General features: G+C 42.2%; 2 protein-coding genes across 10 annotated transcripts in view; both read right to left on the minus strand.

The window, feature by feature from the left end:
- The window catches only part of LOC106567933 (ubiquitin carboxyl-terminal hydrolase 25), a 55,484-nt gene extending 51,784 nt beyond the window's left edge, over positions 1-3,700 (minus strand). For 4 of the 9 annotated variants that reach the window (XM_014137843.2, XM_014137846.2, XM_014137842.2 and 1 more), the window contains exons 1-2: positions 3,467-3,698; positions 5-88 (exon numbers count right to left, since the gene is read on the minus strand). In XM_014137843.2, the coding sequence (XP_013993318.2) occupies positions 5-88; positions 3,467-3,508 (126 nt within the window). In that variant the 5' untranslated portion in view covers positions 3,509-3,698. Of the gene's footprint in view, positions 1-4; positions 89-3,466 lie in introns of all 9 variants that reach the window. The other 5 variants (XM_014137841.2, XM_014137847.2, XM_014137845.2 and 2 more) reach the window with 3 other exon arrangements.
- A 240-nt stretch (positions 3,701-3,940) lies between these two features.
- On the minus strand, positions 3,941-7,949 carry LOC106568062 (arsenite methyltransferase). Its single transcript, XM_014138066.2, has 11 exons — positions 7,886-7,949; positions 7,573-7,632; positions 7,324-7,454; positions 6,940-7,090; positions 6,691-6,827; positions 6,323-6,392; positions 5,703-5,784; positions 5,375-5,506; positions 4,994-5,136; positions 4,740-4,862; positions 3,941-4,311 (listed from the first exon to the last, which is right to left on the minus strand). Exons 2-11 carry the CDS (start codon positions 7,603-7,605, stop codon positions 4,195-4,197), a joined length of 1,119 nt encoding a protein of 372 aa, XP_013993541.1. The 5' UTR covers positions 7,606-7,632; positions 7,886-7,949; the 3' UTR covers positions 3,941-4,194.
- Positions 7,950-23,741: the final 15,792 nt, after the last annotated feature.

The raw sequence follows: 23,741 nt of genomic DNA on the forward strand, positions 1-23,741 counted from the left end.
TTACCTGAGACTCCCTGTCTCTGCCAGTCTGTCCCTGCATATCTGTCCCCAACTCTGCTGTCTGTGTGCCATCTGTTGCCTGCTCTGCCTAATGACATCATTGTGAAACATTTCCATTAGAATTTCATTTCTTTCTTATGAACATTTTATCAACTAGTCTTTCAGATATTAGGCTACTAGGGTTCTTACTATGCGTTTTGGTGTATTGAAAAATACTCTGATGTCCGTCTTTTATTTTTCTGCCAGTTTTCTACCTGGCTGGCTGGCTGGCTACACACACAGTGTGTAGGTTATTTACAGTAGGAGATGGGCTTCTATCATCTTCAATCATTCTATTTGGGCTTCAATCTAAAAAAGGTAGCTAGCAAATGTGAAACGGATTAAAATGACAAGAGTTGACAGCTGTATGAGTTCACCATTTACACAACATATGCTGCAACCTTTTGTAATTTTAATAGTTTGTTTCATATTGGCTGGCTTCCAACAATAGCTGAATTTGCAAAGGTAGCGAGCACCAATTCAGTTTCAGTGGTGTTTGCTATAATCTTTGCTACCCGGGTTAAATAAAGGTGAAATAAAATAAATAAATAAAAGTTCACTTGCGACAATTTAGCTTTTGCAACGAGACCATTAAATATATTTAAGACAATGGTAGAAGAGTGTAGTTCTGTTCAGTTTGGATTTCAGTTTATCGCTAACCTTATCACAGGGACTTTGAAGCACTAACTTACATCATCTGCATGCTGATTCCATCTTTGACGACGCCACATAAATGGAATAGGTACTAGCTAGCTTAATAGTTAATATTTGCGCGCTAGCTCTGCATATTCAGCTAGTGTGTGTGCGCGATTGACTGGATTAACCTCACGTCAGTTACGTGTATTGAGTGCCTTTCAGACAGTAGATACGACCTCTCTGTTACCTAGCAAGCTAAGGAACTGGCAGTGGATCAAACCATTGTGAGGCAAAGGGTGGGGGGGTTGCAATCTTTTGAAACTTAAAAACGCGCTATTAAGTGTCTATAATCAGCACAATTGCTTTCATTGCGTATTAATATTATTGAAATTACATAGTTATGTTTCAGTGATATATTGGGGGGGACAAATCATATTTTTCCCATGGATGGGGGGGTCGTGTCCCCCCCGGGATTTCCGCCCCTGGGGTTAGTGGTATATGGCCTATATACCACGGCTAAGGGCTGTATCCAAGACCTCCGTCTTGCGTTGTGAATAACAAACCACTGTCTTGTAGAAAGTGCATTTTAGTTTGGTCACGTTAGCTTCCGTCCCTCTCCTCGCCCCTACCTGGGCTTGAGTGAACCCCGCTAACTAGCTAGCCATTTCACATCGGTTACACAGGCAGAACGTGACAGTGGATGAAAGGTCAGGCCCCCTTTTATATGTTATTTAATTAGGCAAGTCAGTTAAGAACATATACTTATTATTTTCAATGATGGCCTAGGAACAGTGGGTTAACTACCTTGTTCAGGGGCATAACGACAGATTTTTACCTTGTCAGCTTGGGGATTCGATCTTGCAACCTTTCGGTTACTGGCACGACACTCTAACCACTAGGCTACCAGCTTCAAGTTGCCTGGAAGCTGATCCACACACACCTCGACTCATCCGCATGTGGCAAGTCTAGAGCGTCTGTCTGTCGCACAAAGTCTCTCCTTACCATGAGGTCAGTGAATGACACTAGTACACCGAGCCTTACACGAATGAGCATTCCTTAGTGTTACGAGACCAATGAGTTTACAAAAAGCACAAGAAAGAGACTTGACATCCACCATCTCCGATTGTTCTGAAATAATTTCTGTAGTTAGAAACAGATAAGATAAGCATTACTGAAACATTTTGTCAAAATATAATTTGCTCTCTGAGAAATGAAGCTAATTGATTAGGTACTATTGTTACTGATTATATCAATGCAATACATTTAAATAATTGACAATTTGTTTGCAATCAATTTTCTTAATTTCTCTGTGATAACATTTTATTTCAACAAAATAATGTTTCAGAAACGCAAATCTTATCCCATATCCAATCTGAGTGAATTTAAGTCTACATGCAACCAGGCATGAAGGAAATATACTTGTGTTTTGAATGCTAATTGTGTGTCACTACCTAGGTGTATTGCAACTTCACAGGGCAGCAATATAAAATAGCCTTATATAGTCCAATAACATGATGATGATAAACCTCCTGCTGTTCTGAACTAAGTCAATAGAGAGTAGAGTCTAAACATGTTGCCAAATCATGTCACCATCAACACTGATCAAAGGATGTGGTGCTGGATGGTAATCTGAGGGATGGTAACACCCTCAGACAAATCCCATGACAGTGTAATACTGCTGGTAGCTACCTAGCTACCTTACCTAAAAAGAGTTGAATTACGTAACCAGCTGCTATGGTGTGAGGGCTATGCTGTCAGCAGCCAGCTCACTAGTACTAGGCAAGATCATTTGCTTCATATAGTTAATGTTGGTTAACAACCTATTGCTCATTCTGCCCTCTAATAATTAACTAAAATGAAGAAGTAATGTTGTTGCACCTCCTCTTCCAAAACCAAATAAGAGTTAAGGTGCAATGTGACCAATGTTTTTCCATCTTACAATCAAAAATGCATATCTGCATAGTTGTACTAGATAAATGTTTATCAAATATATGTTCTCTAACGTAACCTGTCATAACTAACCAACCCACACCCAGCAAGCTTGCAGTAATGTAGTTGCATCGTTGTCACTCCTGGCTGCCTGGCAGTCACTGCACGTAAACAAACATATCCCAACAGTCATTTCAGTAACGTTAGCAAACCAGATCAAGCACACAGCCTGGATCAAGCGTCTTGCTTGCATGGTGAAAGCAATATTGACTTGCTAGTATAACCCTTCAACAATCAATAACTGTAAATTACTTCTAACGCTTCTGACTCCTTAGCCGACTAGCTAGCTAACAATATAGCTACATTTGACCGTAGCTGCTAGCATCTGACGACAGATGATCACAGGGCAAAGATTGTCTGAACTTGAGACAGCTAACATTTGGCCACCCAGTAACGACCAGCATGTAATGCTAAATTGACGACATCAGCTAGTTACCCAGCTAGCTAGCTGTTGCCCTCATAGGCGTGTCACTGTTGGTAAACTTATGTTAGCGGGGCTAGCTGTAACGTTAGCAAGATAACGCGCTAGCTAACTTGCTGACAATGTAGCTAGGTCTAGATACCTAATTAGCTACTGTAGTTGGATACCAATCTGCCCTCGTGATTTCTTTGACAAGGCAATGGGATTATTTAACGATGCATGTTGTTTGTAAATACTTTCAGGGACTGTACAATCGATTGAGAAAATATCCAAGGATCTGACGCCACACTTGGGAACAAACGACAAGCTAACTTTCTCTGGCAGTTTTGCTAGCTAGCAACCAGGCGAAGAAGGAAAACATTGCCACTACGATGTACCAACCTTCTGAGAATGCTGTTGGAGGACATTCTGCTCCACGGTCATGGCCGGTTGAGAATGAAACGAAAATAATTTCAACAAAGGTAAAACAATACCTAGTTATATCCAAGTGAAATAAAATAACAGTTAATATGTCCCCCAGTTAACCAACACGATAGCGGGCGCCATGGGAAATGCAAGCATGGAGGAAAAATAAATGCAGCTGGTAAGCGATCGCTTTTCTGTTTTTGATTAGTACTGCCTTGTTGGACTGCATTTACGTCACTGATCTAGTTTTAGAATTACGTAATGAACAACTTTCAGTTCTGTATTCTTGCATACTTTCCCTTTCCTTTTCTTCCAATACGAAACCAATCATTTAAAACCAACGGTTTGGATTTTGTTTAATAACATGTCAGCTTCACTATTAAAGGTTTGAACATATTTGTGTCTTGTGTGATTACCAATGACTGTGAATAAGGGTAATAATGTGTGGTATATAATAACTTTATTTTTCCCAGAGAGAGAAAGACAGCCTTGATACAATGTGTGTATTTTCTAGATTACACTTTAATGCCTTAAATGTGTGGCGTAAGGTTAGGGACCAACTCAGTCCATTTCTAATAGCAATGTATTAATAATTAAACAGAGCCCACATTAAATATATTTGCAAATCACAAAAAAAATGTAGTTAACAAAATCATGTAACATGTTTATTATATTAATTTTCATGAAGAAAATAGTATCTCCCTTCAGTTGGTAGTGTCATACTTTTCCACTGGTTCTCCAGTGTTCCCAATCTTGGTGGAGGGCTTTGAATGAAGTTTGAGGTTATCAGCAAGTAGGAATGGGTTATTAAGGTGGCAGCTCTGAAAAGCACATCACAAAGGAGAGGAGAGAGAGGAGAGAGAAAGAGAATTAGCTACTGGTGCTTGCAGACTACTGCATATAGCTATCTATTCGGCAGTAGGGCTTTTGAGACACTGAGTGGGCTGAGCTGTGTGGTAAGCCTCCTCCTCCTGCTCAGAGTGATGCTGTGACCTGAGTGGGATGAAGGTGCTGAAAAGTGCTGTACTTCTACATAACAGAGAACATGTAGCCCTGCCAGATACATGACCATAGGATCAACTTATGAGGATTTATTAATTACAATGATAAGAATTTCTGACTCGAATTTCTCTTTCTTTCTCTTTATGTAATGTAGCACATATTGTTATGGTCTATATGTATGGTGGAAAAATATACAAATGCATGATGGTTTCTGGATAGCCCAGAGGAAATATACTAGAGGGTTTACCTGAGGGGTACATTTAGGGCTTGGTGCAGGTTTGTCTGAGCTTTGGATGGAGAAGTCAGAGGAGAATCGGGAATGCTGAAGCACGGCTGCCATTTCTGCATCCACGGTTACCTCTATGTCTGTCTGTAGGGATCAAGCAGAAACACAGAACACAGCTCTTCAGAGGCAAAACGCAGGTCCAGAAAGGGAGAAGAGGAATACTTGCCAGCTTTTTAATAGGGGAATACGTTTGGTGACAAATTACTTGGACACACCTCAAAACAATGATACATGTCAAACTTGAGTAGGTCGGGATGGTCAGGGACCGTTCCTTTGTAAGCCACAACTGCGTCGCTCTGCTTTCTATTTTTGGGCAACTTGAAGAGGCGGTAAGTTGCAGAGGTGTGTGTGATGCCACCTGTGGGGAACAAGAAAACAAAGAAACAGATGTTTTGATCTGATAGTTGCTAAAGGAAGTGGTTGAAATTAAACATTATATTCCTTTGTTCTCACCCAATCATGTTTCAGAATAATGCTCAAGAGAGATGGTAACAGAGAATGGAACGGTTGCACCTTGCTAGACATCGAAGTCTACCTTCATCTCGTTGTCCTATTCATGAGATCATTGAGAGGCAGACATTAATGTGCCATCTTACTTGCTTTCTTCTGTAGCTCACTATTGTGGACTATGATGTGGCTTGCAGTGAGAAGGTATGGAGTACTAAAGCCCACCTCGTGCACTAGAGAGATCAGGTCTCGCCAGTAGAGGGCACCACTCAAGCCTTCACCTGTCACAACACACAGAAAACATGACATTAGATTAAACAATTCCCAACCAACTCAAACCCCCCTCCACGTTGATATTTTAATGTATCTAGAACAGTGTGTTATTGGGTCTCGCATTGGCTCAACATCATTATTCCTGTCAGATAGCATACATTCAACTTTTAACTCTGTCAGCTGTCACAAATCAAGCATTCTTACCCCACAGAACTGGGTCTTGTTTCAAATGTTCCGGAACAGCCTTGCTGGAATATATGTCACTAAAGTAAAGTTCCCCACCCTCCTGTAAATACATAGGATTTGACATGAATTAAACATTTTCCAATCTATAAAATGTATCAGAATTCTGACAAGAAGGCTCAAGAGACAATCAAAATACTATATTATTGTATGAAGATCATATGATATATTATGAGGGAATAGTTTTATTGTTTTATTTTGGTCATTTATTTTGGTGCTAATCTTTACAAAAATAAATGTTTTACAATGTTGTAGGTGAAGGCAAATCAAACCATATCCTCATAAGCAAAAGTTCATTGTTTCTCCAGCAGATGGCAATAGAGTATCAGCAGATGGCAATAGAGTATCTGATTTCACACTGCGTGTTGCATAACGATAGGTTCACATACCGACAAAGATAAATGAGGAAAAGCAAATGATTCATGAAAATGATGCCACTTTGTAAATCAAGTAGCTTTGAAAATCACATAGTCTTGTTTCCAATTTCAGCATTGCTACTTAGTCAATATTTTATATATTTATGTGAGGCATGCAGCATGCTGCTGAGGTATTGGCTGACCACCAGAGAGTGTGAAGGTTACCTTGAGCACTCTGAAAGCCTCCCTGAGAACCGGCTTCTTGTCAGGACACAGACACATGGCACAGTTTGACCTACAGACAGACAGACAGGCAGGAAGATGGCAGAGACATCAGTTAGTCAGGGTATCTGGGAACGGATCAGGTCACCAATCAGGGAACAAATTGATAAATCAATCTGTGAGCCAGTCAGTGAATAAATGGTAAATAGATAAGGCATTTTCCCTTAACAGACTATTAGCTCAAAGGAGATGGAGAGGAGGGATTGTCATTGGAAATGTGTTGTGTGGGATTTTCTTCAGTAAGACACTCGAATAGATCCCCAGCAGAAAGCAAGCCTAAGGGTGTTGAAGGAAGGAACAGCTTTACTCACACCAGAACATCCAGCGAACCACTCTGTATTCCCGTCTCATTCAGTTTCTCTATGTAACCCTGCACAAATATGGTGTTGGGCTTCTCGTAGCCATACTTCTCTTGGTGGTACTGGACATATTTGCGTGATGCCAGGATCTGGGTAAAGGATACATAGTATGAAAATCACTTGTGATCCACAGTTTTATTTGTGATAAGATATTAGATAGGGAATTCCCACAAAATATATTGTGTGGCACTGTAAGCCTACCTGTTCAGCTGTCATGTCAATGCCGATGACATGACCGCTCTGGCCCACTAGTTTACTGAGAATGAAGCAGTCTCTGCCAGAGCCACTGCCCAGATCCAGCACCTTACAGCCCTGTAGCTTCTCAGGAACAACCAGCCCACAACCAGAGTATCTGCAGAACAGCACAGTAGCACCCATGATAGTAGAGACTGATGCATTGAAGGTGCATTGTTACTGAGAGTGATCAATGCTGGTGCAATGCAAATATAGTATTGATGCTTTTCACATAGACAAACAGTGAATTAGATGTTATTGATTTTGCCTGTTATCAATTACAACATGTTTATTATTAGGAACACAACAATATAACAATATGGGGTTATAAACCAGAGAGACTTAGCATACTTTTTGCAGACCGAGGGGTGGACTTGTCGAAGTGCATCAAAAGTGCTCTGGGGTATTGGGGTGGATGGTGACATGCATGATGCACTGGTCTTTAGACTACCATGTATCTCCAGGCGAGAGCCATAGTATCTCTACAGTGAGGAGGATTATAGTAGTTCAAATAAATATGATTCAGACATTTAACATCAGATACAGTGGCAAAAATATGTTAAATTACAGCACAGTATGCTAGTGAGGGAAAATATATACCTGAACAAGTTCATGGTATTCCAAGGTTTCCATGTTTTAGGCTGATTATAGCTGGTTTCACTTAAATTGTTGCCAAAGAAACAAACACTTTTTTGTTCAAAACACAAAAATGATAGGCTGCACACACTGAAACATTCACATACCAGAAGACAGTCTGGCGGATTTGCTATTATTGTGTAACAGAGATACTACTAGTGTAAGGTGTAAGCACACCTTGAATTTATTGTAATCCCTAAATATTTTAATTGACATCATTATTTTTTCATACAATTTTTTAGATGGTAGTAAGACTGACCGAAATGACAGAGCTTACCTGGCTAGAAAGATCGCTTCACAGTTGACGTTCCCTTTCCCCTCTCTGCATTTATTGAGATCTGAGAGCAAGGTGAGTATTGATTTTATGACAACTGATTGGACTAGTTAAAGCCAGCTGGGTTTGGAAAAAGGGCATCCAGCAGAGGCCTATGTCCTGTAAAATCCATCCAAACTTGATAGTACCAGATTTTGACGATTTGTTGAGGCCAAATTCACTTACCCCCACTTCATGCAACAAACTACAATTGTTTTTCAGTTGTATTCATGTTTTTCATGAATGTATTCATTAATGTGTTCTTTATGTTTTTACCTGTCAATTGTCCAGGCACTTTCTTTGTACTGTACTGAACATTGTTTTTTGAGTCACGTATAGCAAATGTTTTCTTCTATCCCCTCATGTCCCACACAGAGTTTGTGTCGTCTCTGACTGCACATCTTTCACAGTTCAAAGCATAACAACATAAATATGCAAGCTATGTGATTTGGAGATGTCTCAAAATCCCCTCTGAATGCCAGATGCAGTAAGTAATGTTGAGCCTCTGTCCCTCCCCTCAACCCATGGAACTGGAGGTCAGAAACCAGTCAACAACAGAGTTAAATGTTGCATGTTTCCCCTAAATGGCCCTTGGACTCCACTGGCACAAAGTTTACATCTCAATCTGGTCTCAGCAAGACCAGCTGACACTGAACTGCCCTTTCTCATTCGACTGGGGTTTTTGAGAAATGTTTACTTGGAAAGTTCATGGCCACAGTGTCATCATGTGGTGGAACTACACAGACAATCACAATCAAACTGTTTCCTTAAAAAATGTGCTTTGAGAATTGAAAATTGGGTTAAATTGGTCAAATCAACTTTAATCATTGTTGTTTATTTTTAATTGTTTGATTTGGATAATGGGGACATAGTCAGAATCGAGAACTGTGTAGTTTCAGTTCTAGCCAACGTGGACCTTTACTGCTCAGTGTGAAATTTGGCCTAGGTAATTGCGGATAACCCAAAAAATCTTTAGGCATTTTGTAGGAATATACTCGCCTCGAAGAGCATAAATATTAGTAAAAGGTTTTGTTTAAGGAGAGTGGGGGAAAGGATTATATGTGAGTACCTTCCTGGGAGGAAGACATTAACAGACAGGAGATTGACACCACTAGCTCTCCCCAGCCAGTTTGTAAAACATTTACCCTTGTGCTTGTCTGACATTGCAGATGTCAGCCATGCTCTTTCATTGTCAGCCAAGATCCCTCAAATGGACAGGCAGGCAGGCTGCTGCACTGAAGCTCTGACTGCAGAGAGACACTATTAGGGATCATTAATATTTCACTCACTCTGTTTACATGTATTCACTTGACCATCAATATGCAGGCTATAAAAAATGCGTTATTTTACCTTGTCAATAATTTAGGGCACACACACATTTAAACCAAACATATATATTTTTCGAGATTACTGATCAATTAAATTTGTGTACTTATGTATTGTATATCGTTTTTTTTTGTGGTTTGGTTTTCATATAAGACCTTGGGCATCCAACCTCACCTGCACACCATTTTATATTTTTTGTTTTTTTATCTGTATTTTTGTCTTTCACTTGTTTTCTTTGGTGCAAAAGATATATATATATATACACTGCTCAAAAAAATAAAGGGAACACTTAAACAACACAATGTAAGTCCAAGTCAATCACACTTCTGTGAAATCAAATATATATATATAAAAATAATAAATGTGAACCCTGTGCGTCTTTGAGACTGGTTTCCTTGACACAGTAAACAGTGTCTTAGTAAACAGAGCAGTTATCCATTAGCTCTAATAGACCATCATATTTTCAGTCCATTCTATATTAACCTACTGAATTGTAACTATCACAGGAACCACGGAAATCATCTTAAAGCGCCATTCCACACATCAAGATAATTACTAATTTATGACATGTAATAATTACCAAAACATTTATGTTCAAATCAAATCAAATTTATTTATATAGCCCTTCGTACATCAGCTGATATCTCAAAGTGCTGTACAGAAACCCAGCCTAAAACCCCAAACAGCAAGCAATGCATGTGAAAGAAGCACGGTGGCTAGGAAAAACTCCCTAGGAAAACTCCCTAGAAAGGCCAAAAACCCAGGAAGAAACCTAGAGAGGAACCAGGCTATGAGGGTTGGCCAGTCCTCTTCTGGCTGTGCCGGGTGGATATTATAACAGAACATGGTCAAGATGTTAAAATGTTCATAAATGACCAGCATGGTCAAATAATAATTATCATAGTAGTTGTCGAGGGTGCAACAAGCACGTCCGGTGAACAGGTCAGGGTTCCATAGCCGCAGGCAGAACAGTTGAAACTGGAGCAGCAGCACGGCCAGGTGGACTGGGGACAGCAAGGAGTCATCATGCCAGGTAGTCCTGAGGCATGGTCCTAGGGCTCAGGTCCTCCGAGAGAAAGAAAGAAAGAAAGAAAGAAAGAAAGAAGAGAAAGAGAGAATTAGAGAGAGCATATTTAAATTCACACAGGACACCGGGTAAGACAAGAGAAATACTCCAGTTGTAACAGACTGACCCTAGCCCCCCGACACATAAACTACTGCAGCATAAATACTGGAGGCTGAGACAGAAGGGATCAGAAGACACTGTGGCCCCATCCGATGATACCCCCGGACAGGGCCAGGCAGGATATAACCCCACCCACTTTGCCAAAGCACAGCCACCACACCACTCGGGGGATGTCTCCAACCACCAACTTACCGTCCTAAGACAAGTCCAGGTATATCCCACAAAGATCTCCGCCACGGCACAACCCAAGGGGGGGGGGCGCCAACCCAGACAGGAAGACCACGTCAGTGACTCAACCCACTCAAGTGACGCACCCCTCCCATGGATGGCATGGAAGAACACCAGTAAGCCAGTGACTCAGTCCCTGTAATAGGGTTAGAGGCAGAGAATCCCAGTGGAGAGAGGGGTTCACCCACAGAGAGGTCTGGTGTCACAGTTGTCGTCGGGAAAGGAGGACCAAAACACAGCAGGAATGTGGATGCTCATCTTGATATTTATTGAAACCAAAAACAACACCAAAATAATAAACACGGAAAAAACGGACGAACAACTAAACAGTCTTGTAAGGCTCACACACGCAAAACAAGAGACAATCTCCCACAAACACTAAACCAAACACATACCCATATATAGGACTCTCAATCAGAGGCAATGAGAAAGCACCTGCCTCCAATTGAGAGTCCAACCCCCCATTAACCTAAACATAGAAATACAACTAACTAGACTAAACATAGAAATACATAAACATAGAACAGTGCCCAAAAACCCCGGAATACATAAATCAAATACCCTTCTACAAAAACACCACCCCGAACCACATAAAACAAATACCCTCTGCCACGTCCTGACCAAACTACAATAACAAATAACCCTTATACTGGTCAGGACGTGACATCTGGGGAGCAGAGAAAGTCAAAAGGTCAAAAGGCTATCAGGTGTGATTAAAAGAAAGAACTGAAATCATGCTGCCAGTTGTTATATTTACGGAGGCCCTTTGAAGAATGGAATTGTGAAGCGGAGGGGGGCCCGGCTCACAGCTGCGGGGCAACACTTGATCCTGGGCTGCCAAGAGACAGAGGGCGGTCAGGCTGAGAGGAGGTTCAGAGGTTATGACCTTTGGGGGTTAAGGCTCCAGACTTCACAAGAGGTACATCTTCAAAAGCTAAGGCCCCATTGGGGAAACAGGTTAGGGCAGGAAAATAAACAAATGTGACCTCTTTCTCTTAGAACAGGATTTTCCTCCCCCGGTTACTTGATGCTATTTTTTATTTGATTTTATGTTGGTTCTCTGCAAGTTTTACTTTCAAATTTCGTCGATTCATTGAAGTATTAAACCCATCTAATTTCAAAGAGCTAATCTATTGTATCAAATAAAAAAAGCTTTAAGGCTTCTTAGTATGTTTACTCTTTTTTTACTCTTTTACATCTAATTGTGAAGTTCTCATCAGGACGAGGAGCGCCTTTCAAAGGAGGTCACATTACCCATAAAATGTTAATTCCACTCCTCCATAGGGAGGTGTTGTGGGTGTTTACAGTACATGGCAGGTCAAACCATGTGCTCAAAGATCAAATACTAGTATAAGCAGGGATGACTGAACATCTGTGGGGGATGCATTAGAACAATCACCATGACAACTAAAGACAAGTGTTGGCAGTGCATGGCCCCCATGTGAGTAAACAAAAGGATTTGATCAAATAGGACAGAAAATAAAAACAACAGTTTCAATGACGATCATCCCAATAAAATATTTTTTTTTTTTTAAACCTTTTGTGAACTTTTGTACGTTTGAATTACCCTTATTAGTGGAAAGATGTGCAGATCCTTGACAAACTTTAGAATTTCAAGTGAACAATGCTAAGCAATGCCGAATGCCATGTGAAAAATCTTATTATTGTGATTATTTTCACGCTTCTGATTGTGACGTCAAAGCGTGAAAAAGCTCACAGCTTGAGAATTTTCACTGGTCAATTAACTGCTTGCGCTTCTGCTTCAATTCTGTTTCTAGGTTATCTGTGTTTCTTAGGTGGATAACGTCAGTGCCTGATTGAAATTGACACTTCAAACGTGAATAAATAAGTAATGATCCCTTTTAAAATATATTATTGATTGTTTTGCGCTTCTATCGGGGAGCAAAACAACTGGATGGAATGGCGAGAGTTACTGTAGCTGTTTATGCCTCAGCATAGTCATTTAGCAGCAAGCCTGTTAGCAAGTTGTGAACACTGACTCTGTAGATGGCTGAGCACGTGGCTGCGGATCTCTTTCCTCTCACTTCCCTCAGCCACATCTCCACTATCAGTTACTTTGATTTTACATTGTTCAAATATGTTATATTGATCAGGGGCGTCATGCATCACAAAAATCAGAGGGGGCACAAATTATGTGAAGATGGTTCGGAGGGGCCCCGTCGGGTAGTTGGAGAATAAAGCATTTTTCAAACACCTGAAACTGTTTTTTTCCTGCTATCTAGAGCCATAATAATTATGCTTTATTCTACGACAAAAATATGTTTATTGTTCTACATATCTAAGCATACGTCTTGAGCTGTTTTTATCCTCCTGACTGGTGATAATTTTTTTTTGAGAATCTAGCTAACCTTCTCTGCATCTATGCTGAAATCAGGGTAAAATATTGAAAGGAATGTGAATCTTATTCAGTACATTTAGCAATTGCTTGCTTTTCTAAAGTCAACCAAACATTAGACAAGCTAACTACTCTAACTTGATTGATAGCCTGAAATGGCTTCTTTGTAGCTAATTATGAGGTTGGGAGATAGGTTTCCAATCTAGGCTAGCTAAAGCCAAGTTCATAAAATTGCTAGGTGGCTACAGAGAAACAACAACCAATTTATATATATATGCGACTAATCTGACATGACTAATCTGAGGGGGCATGTTCCCCTGTGCCGCCTATTGGCATGATGCCTCTGATTTTGATAACCAAATGTATTGAGCTAGCAAGATGCCATTCTGTGGATCACATGACTAGCTAGCTATATGACCACAACTAGCCCCAATGTTCCTTATGCAGTTTAGTTTAGTTTATTAGGATTAGTATCCTCATTAGCTACTGGAAATGCAGCAGCTACTCTTCCTGGGGTCCACATAGAACGTAATAATATATAAAAAAGTATTATTGTTATATGTAGTACAGTTAAATTAGATCTTTAAAAAGAGAAGAGATGCTTTTTTCTGTTTTTTAAAGCTAAATTAGCTTTTTTCCCCAAGTAAACTCTAGTGGTTGATGACATGGCTCTGTACATAACTGAGTGACACATTAAATCTTTTTCTGGTTTGGGTACAGTGAAGAAACCCATAATGGCATGTCTGGCGGGGTACGTACAGTTGAAGTCGGAAGTTTACATACACCTTAGCCAAATACATTTCAACTCAGTTTTTCACAATTCCTGACATTTAATCTGAGTAAACATTCCCTGTTTTAGGTCAGTTAGGATCACCACTTTATTTTAAGAATGTGAAATGTCAGAATAATAGTAGAGGGAATTATTTATTTCAGCTTTGTCACATCCTGACCAGCAGAGGGAGTATTGTATTAGTATTTTGGTCAGGACGTGGCAGAAGGGTTTGTGTTGTATGGTTTTTCTACTATGGTCTGTTTCTTTGTTGGTCTGTGTGGCTTCCGATCAGGAACAGCTGGTTATCATTGTTCCTGATTGGGAGTCATATATTAGGAGTGTGTTTTTCACCTGGGGTTTGTGGGTTGTTGATTTTGCACTGCTAGTATTTGTTATAGCCTGCAAAACGGTTCCTGTCGGTCATTGGTTCTTGTTTTTTTTTGTGGTGTTCACATTTTAATAAATATAATGATGAGCACGCAACCCGCTGCGTATTGGTCCACTTTTTCCGACAGTGATTTCTCCATATCTTCAGACGAAGAGGATCGTGACAGAACAACCCACCAAACAAAGACCAAGCAGCGGAGAAAGGAGCAGGTGGATTATAAGGACTATCGAGAGAAATGGACATGGGAACAGATTCTGGACGGGGCTGGACCTTGGCATCAGGCTGGGGATTACCGTCTCCCACCGGAGGAGATTGAAGCAGCCAAGGCAGAGCGGCGAAGGTATGAAGCCATATACGCGCAAATAAAGCACGAGAGGCAACCCCAATACATTTTTTTGGGGGGGGCACACATGTAGTTTGGCTGGGCCATGGGTGAGCCCTAAGCCAGCTACCCGTGATTATAGGAAGAAACGTATGGAGTGGATGGCGCCTAAGTTTGAAGAAGTGCGCACGAACTCGCCCATACGCTCGCACAGTCCGGTGCAAGCTATTCCAGCCCATCGCAGATGCCGTGCTAGAGTGGGCATCCAGCCTGGTAGGAGGATGCCTGCGCAGCGCGTCTGGTCGCCGGTACGCCTACTAGGACCAGGCTACCCTGCGCCCGCTCTATGCACGGTAACCATCAAGCCCCTGCACAGCCCAGTTCACCCTGTACTAGCACCCCGCTCGTACAGGGCTGCTAGTTCCATCCAGCCAGGACGGGTTGTACAGGAGGTGCGATCTAGGCCACCTGTGCGCCTCCATGGCCCAGTCTTTCCAGTTCCCGCCTCTCGTGCTAACCCAGAAGTGAGTACCTCCAGTCTGGCACGACCAGTACCAGCACCACGGATCAAGCTTCTCATGAGTCAGCCTAGTCCTATTCAGCCTGTTTCCGCTCCTCGCACTAGTCCTGGGGTGCGTGTATCCAGCCTGGTACCTCGTCTACCAGCCACAAGCATCAGGTGTCAGGTGCGTCAGCCCAGCCTAGAGTGTCCGGCAACAGTGCCTCGTCCAGAGTGTCCGGCAACAGTGCCTCGTCCAGAGTGTCCGGAACCAGGGGAGACGACCCACTGTCCGGAACCAGGGGAGACGGCCCACGTCCGGAACCGGGTGAGTCTGCCCACTGTCCGGAACCGGGTGAGTCTGCCCACTGTCCGGAACCGGTTGAGTCTGCCCACTGTCCGGAACCGGTTGAGTCTGCCTGCGACCCGGAACCGGTTGAGTCTCCCTGTGACCCGGAACCGGTTGAGTCTGCCTGCGACCCGGAACCGGTTGAGATTGAAATGAACTATGAACCGGGTGAGTCTGCCTGTGACCCGGAACCGGGTGAGATTGAAATTAACTATGAACTGTGTGAGTCTGCCCGCGATCCAGAACCGGGTAAGTCTGCCTGCGACCCGGAACCGGGTGAGATTGAAATTAACTATGAACTGTGTGAGTCTGCCTACAGCGTTGAACCAAATGAGTCTGCCTACAACCCAGAACTGAGGGAGTCTGCCTACGGTCCAGAACCAAGAGACTATGTCGTCAGTCGGGAGGACAGGAGGCCAGAACCAGAGCCTCCTTCAGTGTAGGTGGGTTGGGGAGGGGGGGGTGTAGCACAAGTGCCGTGGTTGACTGCAGCCACCCTCTCTTGCGTCCCTTTTTGTTTATGGGGTATTTGTTTTTTGTTGTTGTTGTGGTATTGGGGGATTTTTGTGTGTTCTTTTAAGGTGCATCCGGGGTTTGCACCTTTAGGGGGGGGGGTACTGTCACGTCCTGACCAGCAGAGGGAGTATTGTATTAGTATTTTGGTCAGGACGTTGTATGGTTTTTCTAGTATGTCTGTTTCTTTGTTGGTCTGTGTGGCTCCCGATCAGGAACAGCTGGTTATCGTTGTTCCTGATTGGGAGTCATATATTAGGAGTGTGTTTTTCACCTGGGGTTTGTGGGTTGTTGATTTTGCACTGCTAGTATTTGTTATAGCCTGCAAAACGCTTCCTGTCGGTCGTTGGTTCTTGTTTTTTTTTGTGGTGTTCACATTTTAATAAATATAATGATGAGCACGCAACCCGCTGCGTATTGGTCCACTTTTTCCGACAGCGATTTCTCCATATCTTCAGATGAAGAGGATCGTGACAAGCTTTTATTTCTTTCATCACATTACTAGTGGGTCAGAAGTTTACATACACTCAATTAGTATTTGGTAGCATTGCCTTTAAATTGTTTAACTTGGGTCAAACGTTTTGGGTAGCCTTCCACAAGCTTCCCACAATAAGTTGGATGAATTTTGGCCCATTCCTCCTGACAGAGCTGGTGTCAGGTTTGTAGGCCTCCTTGCTCGCACATGCTTTTTCAGTTCTGCCCACACATTTTCTATAGGATTGAGGTCAGGGCTTTGTGATGGCCACTCCGATACCTTGACTTTGTTGTCCTTAAGCCATTTTGCCACAACTTTGAAAGTATGCTTGGGGTCATTGTCCATTTGGAAGACCCATTTGCGACCAAGCTTTAACTTCCTGACTGATGTCTTGAGATGTTGCTTCAATATATCCACGTAATTTTCCTCCCTCATGATGCCATCTATTTTGTGAAGTGCACCAGTCCCTCCTGCAGCAAAGCACCCTGACAACATGATGCTGCAACCCCCGTGTTTCACGGTTGTGATGGTGTTCTTCCGCTTGCAAGCCTCCCCCTTTTTCCTCCAAACATATCGATGGTCATTATGGCCAAACAGTTCTATTTTTGTTTCATCAGACCAGAGGACATTTCTCCAAAAAGTACGATCTTTGTCCCCATGTGCAGTTGCAAACCATAGTCTGGCTTTTATGGTGGTTTTGGAGCAGTGGCTTCTTCCTTGCTGAGCTGAATTTCAGGTTATGTCGATATAGGACTCGTTTTACTGTGGATATAGATACTTTTGTACCTGTTTCCTCCAGCATCTTCACAAGGTCCTTTGCTGTTGTTCTGGGATTGATTTGCACTTTTCATACCAAAGTACCTTCATCTCTAGGAGACAGAATGCCTCTCCTTCCAGAGCGGTATGGCGGCTGCGTGGTCCCATGGTGCAAGTCCCAGAAGACACTATAACCATGACTGAAGTCACCACCGCTGAATGCCAAATCAACCCCTGTAGACCTGAAAGGAGTGGATATGTAATAAGCAGTACATAATGTCCTACCAGCTTCACCTTGCCTTCTGATAGGCTGGCTGGAATTTCCCCATATTTCTTACACCTATCCAATCCCTTCGGATCTACTGGTGTGCATATGGAGGAGGGACAAGGACTTTAGATTTTTACAGGAGTACTTAAATAAAGGAGGTCCATTCCATTTACTCCCCTGTGTAAGGAGGTCCATTCCATTTACTCCCCTGTGTAAGGAGGTCCATTTCATTTACTCCCCTGTGTAAGGAGGTCCATTTCATTTACTCCCCTGTGTAAGGAGGTCCATTTCATTTACTCCCCTGTGTAAGGAGGTCCATTCCATTTACTCCCCTGTGTAAGGAGGTCCATTTCATTTACTCCCCTGTGTAAGGAGGGGAGTATATTATATATTTATTTTTATTTTTTATAGATTATATTTTTTTAACATTAAATGCATTATGAAATAATGTCATTAAAATGATTGTCGAGCTTTTTAATGGAAATTCCAAAGACAAAAAATTGTGAACATTCAATTTGCAAAACATTGAAAATATTCCATTGTCTCCGTCAGGTCCACATTGGGTACAAAAATAGGAAATGACTATGAAATAATCAAATATTTCAGTTGTGTATATTACTTAGTTTTTATTATTTTTCTTTGTGCAAAAGTCATCTCATTTCTGATCAGGCAGTAGCAGTCAGCCAGACCATCTAACGTTATGTCTCCCCATACTGTACTGTCTGTAGTCATCACCTCATTTCTGATCAGGCAGTAGCAGTCAGCCAGACCATCTAACGTTATGTCTCCCCATACTGTACTGTCTGTAGTCATCACCTCATTTCTGATCAGGCAGTAGCAGTCAGCCAGACCATCTAACGTTATGTCTCCCCATACATCTTTAGTCATCCTACTTAGCTAGCCTGCCTAAATATGCTGCAGAGTTGTATGACAAAATCATTTTACATTTCACGTGAACTATCTCTTTCTCTCTCGTCATTGTGTTGTGTACATTCCTCTCTCATGCGGTCTGTGTGTATGTAACCTAACGTAGTAGGCGTAAAAGTGTATCTGTCCAGAGATCTGAATATAATGAGGGGATGCTCATGTCTATGACCTAACAATGGGAGTCGTCCCAAAGTCGGGAAGGCGGGCAACAAATTTAGGTCCAATAAGACATTGAAATGAATTGGGATTATTTTGGACAAGATTCTGTCGAGAGTGAAACTTCTCAATTAGCCTCTTCCTCTCTGACGTGTCCGGAGACGGGGGAAATGGTGCAATGGCTTATGGTCATCGTAGTTAATTAACATGTTTCTGCGCTGAACTATGCTGAATATTTGTTTAATGAAAACTACACCATCCTTCAGCCCAGCGTCCCACATAGGTCTAGAGTTGATTTCTCTCGTGGATGATTTGATTTCTCTCTAGAGAAACAGCACGTTGGGCTCACAAAGAAATAAATAAATAAATGTAATTCAAGTAATTTAACCGATGTCGGTCAATTCGTTGATTAATAACCCCCCAAAAATGAACTAAATGTTGGTTAATCGCTCAGCACTACCAACTATCTACCATGTGCAATTTGTAAGTCGCTCTGGATAAGAGCGTCTGCTAAATGACTTAAATGTAAATGTAAATGTAATGTGTTTAAACTTGTGTGCTATTGTTTGTACAGGTGAATGTGATACCTTCAGGCATTGGAAATTGCTCCCAAGGATGAACCAGACTTGTGGACGTCTTGGGTGATTTCTTTTGATTATCCCATGATGTCAAATCAAATGTTATTGTTCACTTACACATGGTTAGCAGATGTTAATGCGAGTGTAGAGAAATGCTTGTGCTTCTAGTTCTGACCATGCAGTAATATCTAACAAGTAATTTAACAATTTCACAACAACTACCTTTTACACACAAGTGTAAAGGAATGAATAAGAATATGTACATATAAATATATGGATGAGCGATGGCCGAACGGCATAGGCAAGATGCAGTAGATGGTATAGAGTACAGTGTATACATATGAAATGAGTAATGTAGGTTATCCTGTTATGGCTAGGGGGCAGTATTTTCACGGCTGGATAAAAAACGTACCCGATTTAATCTGGTTACTACTCCTGCCCAGTAACTAGAATATGCATATAATTATTGGCTTTGGATAGAAAACACTCAAGTTTCTAAAACTGTTTGAATGGTGTCTGTGAGTATAACAGAACTCAAATGGCAGGTCAAAACCTGAGAGATTCCTTTACAGGAAGTGGCCTGTCTGACCATTTCTTGAACTTCTTTGCCATCTCTATCTTTTACAACGGATCTCTGCTCTAACGTGACACTTCCTACGTCGTCCATAGGCGCTCAGAGCCCAGGAAAAACCTGAATGTCGTCATCCCAGCCCCAGGCTGAAACACATTATCGCCTTTCTCAAGTGGCCGATCAAGGGACTGTGGGCTTAGGCGCGTGACCTGGCCGCCCCCGTCTTTGTGATTTTTCCTCTGTTTGCCGAAAAGGAGATTCCCGGTCGGAATATTATCGCTTTTTTACGAGAAAAATGGCATAAAAATTGATTTTAAACAGAGGTTGACATGCTTCGAAGTACGGTAATGGAATATTTAGATTTTTTTTGTCACGAATTGCGCCATGCGCGCGACCCTTCTTTACCATTCGGATAGTGTCTGGGACGCACGAACAAAACGCCGCTATTCGGATATAACGATGGATTATTTTGGACCAAACCAACATTTGTTATTGAAGTAGCAGTCCTGGGAGTGCATTCTGACGAAGACAACAAAAGGTAATCAAACTTTTATAATAGTAAATCTGATATTGGTGAGTGCTAAACTTGCCGGGTGTCTAATTAGCTAGCCCGTGATGCCTGGGCTATGTACTTAGAATATAGCACAATGTGCTTTCACCAAAAAGCTATTTTAAAATCGGACATATCGAGTGCATAGAGGAGTTCTGTATCTATAATTCTTAAAATAATTGTTATGCTTTTTGTGAACGTTTATCGTGAGTAATTTAGTAAATTGTTAGCAAATTCCCCGGAAGTTTGCGGGGGGTATGCTAGTTCTGAACGTCACATGCTAATGTAAAAAGCTGTTTTTTGATATAAATATGAACTTGATTGAACAAAACATGCATGTATTGTATAACATAATGTCCTAGGGTTGTCATCTGATGAAAATCATCAAAGGTTAGTGCTGCATTTAGCTGTCTTCTGGGTTTTGGTGACATATGCTAGCTTGAAAAATGGGTGTCTGATTATTTCTGGCTTGGTACTCTGCTGACATAATCTAATGTTTTGCTTTCGCTGTAAAGCCTTTTTGAAATCGGACAGTGTGGTTAGATAAAGGAGAGTCTTGTCTTTAAAATGCTGTGAAATAGTCATATGTTTGAAAAATTGAAGTTTTTGTATTTTTGAGGAATTTGTAATTCGCGCCACGCCTATCATTGGATATTGGAGCAGGTGTTCCGCTAGCGGAACGTCTAGATGTAAGAGGTTTTAAGTAAACATTATATAAAAGTGCCATTGTTTAAAGTGACTAGTGATACATTTATTACATTGAATTTTTTATTATTAAAGTGGTTAGAGATTTGAGCCAGTATGTTGGCAGCAGCCATTCAATGTTAGTGATGGGTGTTTAACAGTCTGATGGCCTTGAGATAGAAGCTGTTTTTCAGTCTCTCGGTCCCAGCTTTGATGCACCTGTACTGACCTCGCCTTCTGGATGATAGCGGGGTGAACAGGCAGTGGCTCGGGTGGTTGTTGTTCTTGATGCACTTCTTCTTACCAGCGCGATACGTTATCAGAGCTGTACCAACTCTGATAACGTATCCCGGGTGAGCCATGTTTCTGTGAAAAAGAGAATTTTACAATCTCTGATATCTCTCTGGAAGGCAACCCTTGCTCAGATTTCATCTACCTTGTTGTCAAGAGACTGGACATTGGCGAGTAGTATCTTTGGGAGCGGTGGGCGATGTGCCCGTCTACGGAGCCTGACCAGAAGACTGCTCCATCTGCCCCTTCTGCGGCGCCGGTGTTTTGGGTCGCCTGCTGGGATCCGATCCATTGTCCTGGGTGGTGGACCAAACAGAGGATCCACTTCGGGAAAGTCGTATTCCAGGTCATAATATTGGTAAGTTGACGTTGCTCTTATATCCAATAGTTCCTCCCGGCTGTATGTAATAAGACTTAAAATGTAATAGTGTAAGAAATAATACATAAAAAAACAAAATACTGCATAGTTTCCTAAGAACGCGAAGCAAGGCGGCCATCTCTGTCGGCACCGGAAGTAGAGCAAAGAGGCACTGAGTTTGAAGGTAGGCCTTGAAATACATCCACAGGTACACCTCCAACTGACTCAAATTATGTCAATTAACCTTTCAGAAGCTTCTAAAGCCATGACATCATTTTCTGGAACTTTCCAAGATGTTTAAGGTCACAGTCAACTTACTGTATGTAAACTTCCGACCCACTGGAATTGTGATACAGTGAATTATAAGTGAAATAATCTGTCTGTAAACAATTGTTGGAAAAATTACTTGTGTCATGCACAAAGTAGATGTCCTAACCGACTTGCGAAAACTATAGTTTGCTGACAAGAAATTTGTGGAGTGGTTGAAAAACTAGTTTTAATGACTCCACCCTAAGTGTATGTAAACTTCCGACTTCAACTGTATGTTTGTTTGAAGTCTATGCAAATAGATTTTACAAGTGGTTAGGAATTTTCAACACACAAATGTTTGGGACCCCAAAAGCTTGGTTCCAGTGATGTACTGGGCTATACGCATTAACATCTGTTGTGCTTTACGGTCAAATGCTGATCAGTTGCCATACCAGGCGGTGATGCAACCGGTCAGGATGCTCTCGATGGTGCAGCTGTAGAACTTTTTGAGGATCTGGGGACCCATTCCAAATCTTTTCAGTCTCCTGAGGGGGAAAAGGTGTTGTCGTGCCCTCTTCACAACTGTCTTCGTTGGTGATGTGGACACCAAGGAACTTAAAACTCTCCACCCGCTCCACTACAGCCCCATTGATGTTAATGGGGGCCTGTTCTACCTGCCTTTCCTTTAGTCCATGATCAGCTCCTTTGTTTTGCTCATATTGAGGGAGATGTTGTTGTCCTGGCACCACACTGCCAGGTCTCTGACCTCCTCCCTATAGGCTGTGTCATCGTTGTCGGTAATCAGGCCTACCACCGCTGTCGTCAGCAAACTTAATGATTGTGTTGTAGTTGAGTTTGGCCACGCAGTCGTGGGTGAACAGGGAGTACAGGAAGGGACTAAGCACGCACCCTTGAGGGGCCCCAGTGTTGAGGATCAGTGTGGCAGACTACTCTTACCACCTTGGGGACGGCGTGTCAGGAAGTCCAGGATCTAGTTGCAGAGGGAGGTGTTTAGTACCAGGGTCCCAGGGTCCTTAGCTTAGTGATGAGTTTGTGGGCACTATGTTGTTGAACGCTGAGCTGTAGTCAATGAATAGCATTCTCACATAGGTGTTCCTTTTGTCCAGGTGGGAAAGGGCAGTGTGGAGTGCAATTGAAATTGCGTCATCTGTGGATCTGTTGGGGCAGTATGCGAATTGGAGTGGGTCTAGGGTATCTGGGATGATGCTGTTGATGTGAGCCATGACCAGCCTTTCAAAGCACTTCATGGCTACCGACGTGAGTGTTACGGGCAGTAATCATTTGGGCAGGTTACCTTCGCTCCCTTGAGCACAGGGACTATGGTGGTCTGTTTGAAACATGTAAGTAATATAGAATCGGTCATGGAGAAGTTGAAAATGTCAGTGAAGACACTTGCCAGTTGGTCCGTGCATGCTTTGCGTACACGTCCTGGTAATCCGTCTGGCCCCGCAGGTTTGTGAATGTTGGCCTGTTTAATGGTCTTGCTCACATCGGCTACGGAGATCGTGATCACACAGTCGTCCAGAACAGCTGGTGCTCTCATGCATGCTTCAGTGTTGCTTGCCTTGAAGCGAGCATAAAAGGCATTTAGCTCATCTGGTAGGCTCGTGTCACTGGGCAGCTCACAGCTGGGTGTCTCTTTGTAGTCCGTAATAGTTTTCAAGCCCTGCCACATCCGACGAGCGTTAGAGCTGGTGTAGTAGGATTCAATCTCAGTCCTGTATTGATGCTTTGCCTGTTCATCTGAGGGCGTAGCGGGATTTCTTATAAGTGGCCGGATTAGTGCCAGCATCGGTTTGTGGTGGTAAATAAACGGCTACGAATAATGTAGATGAGAACTTTCTTGGTAGATAGTGTGGTCTACAGCTCATCATAAGGTACTCTATCTCAGGTGAGCAATACCTCGAGACTTCTTTAATATTAGACATCGTGCACCAGCTGTTATTGACAAATAGACACACACCCCCTCCCCTCGTCTTACCAGACGTAGCTTCTCT

Source organism: Salmo salar, chromosome ssa13 (assembly GCF_905237065.1).
Source record: "Salmo salar chromosome ssa13, Ssal_v3.1, whole genome shotgun sequence".
NCBI classification, from domain to species: Eukaryota; Metazoa; Chordata; class Actinopteri; order Salmoniformes; family Salmonidae; genus Salmo; species Salmo salar.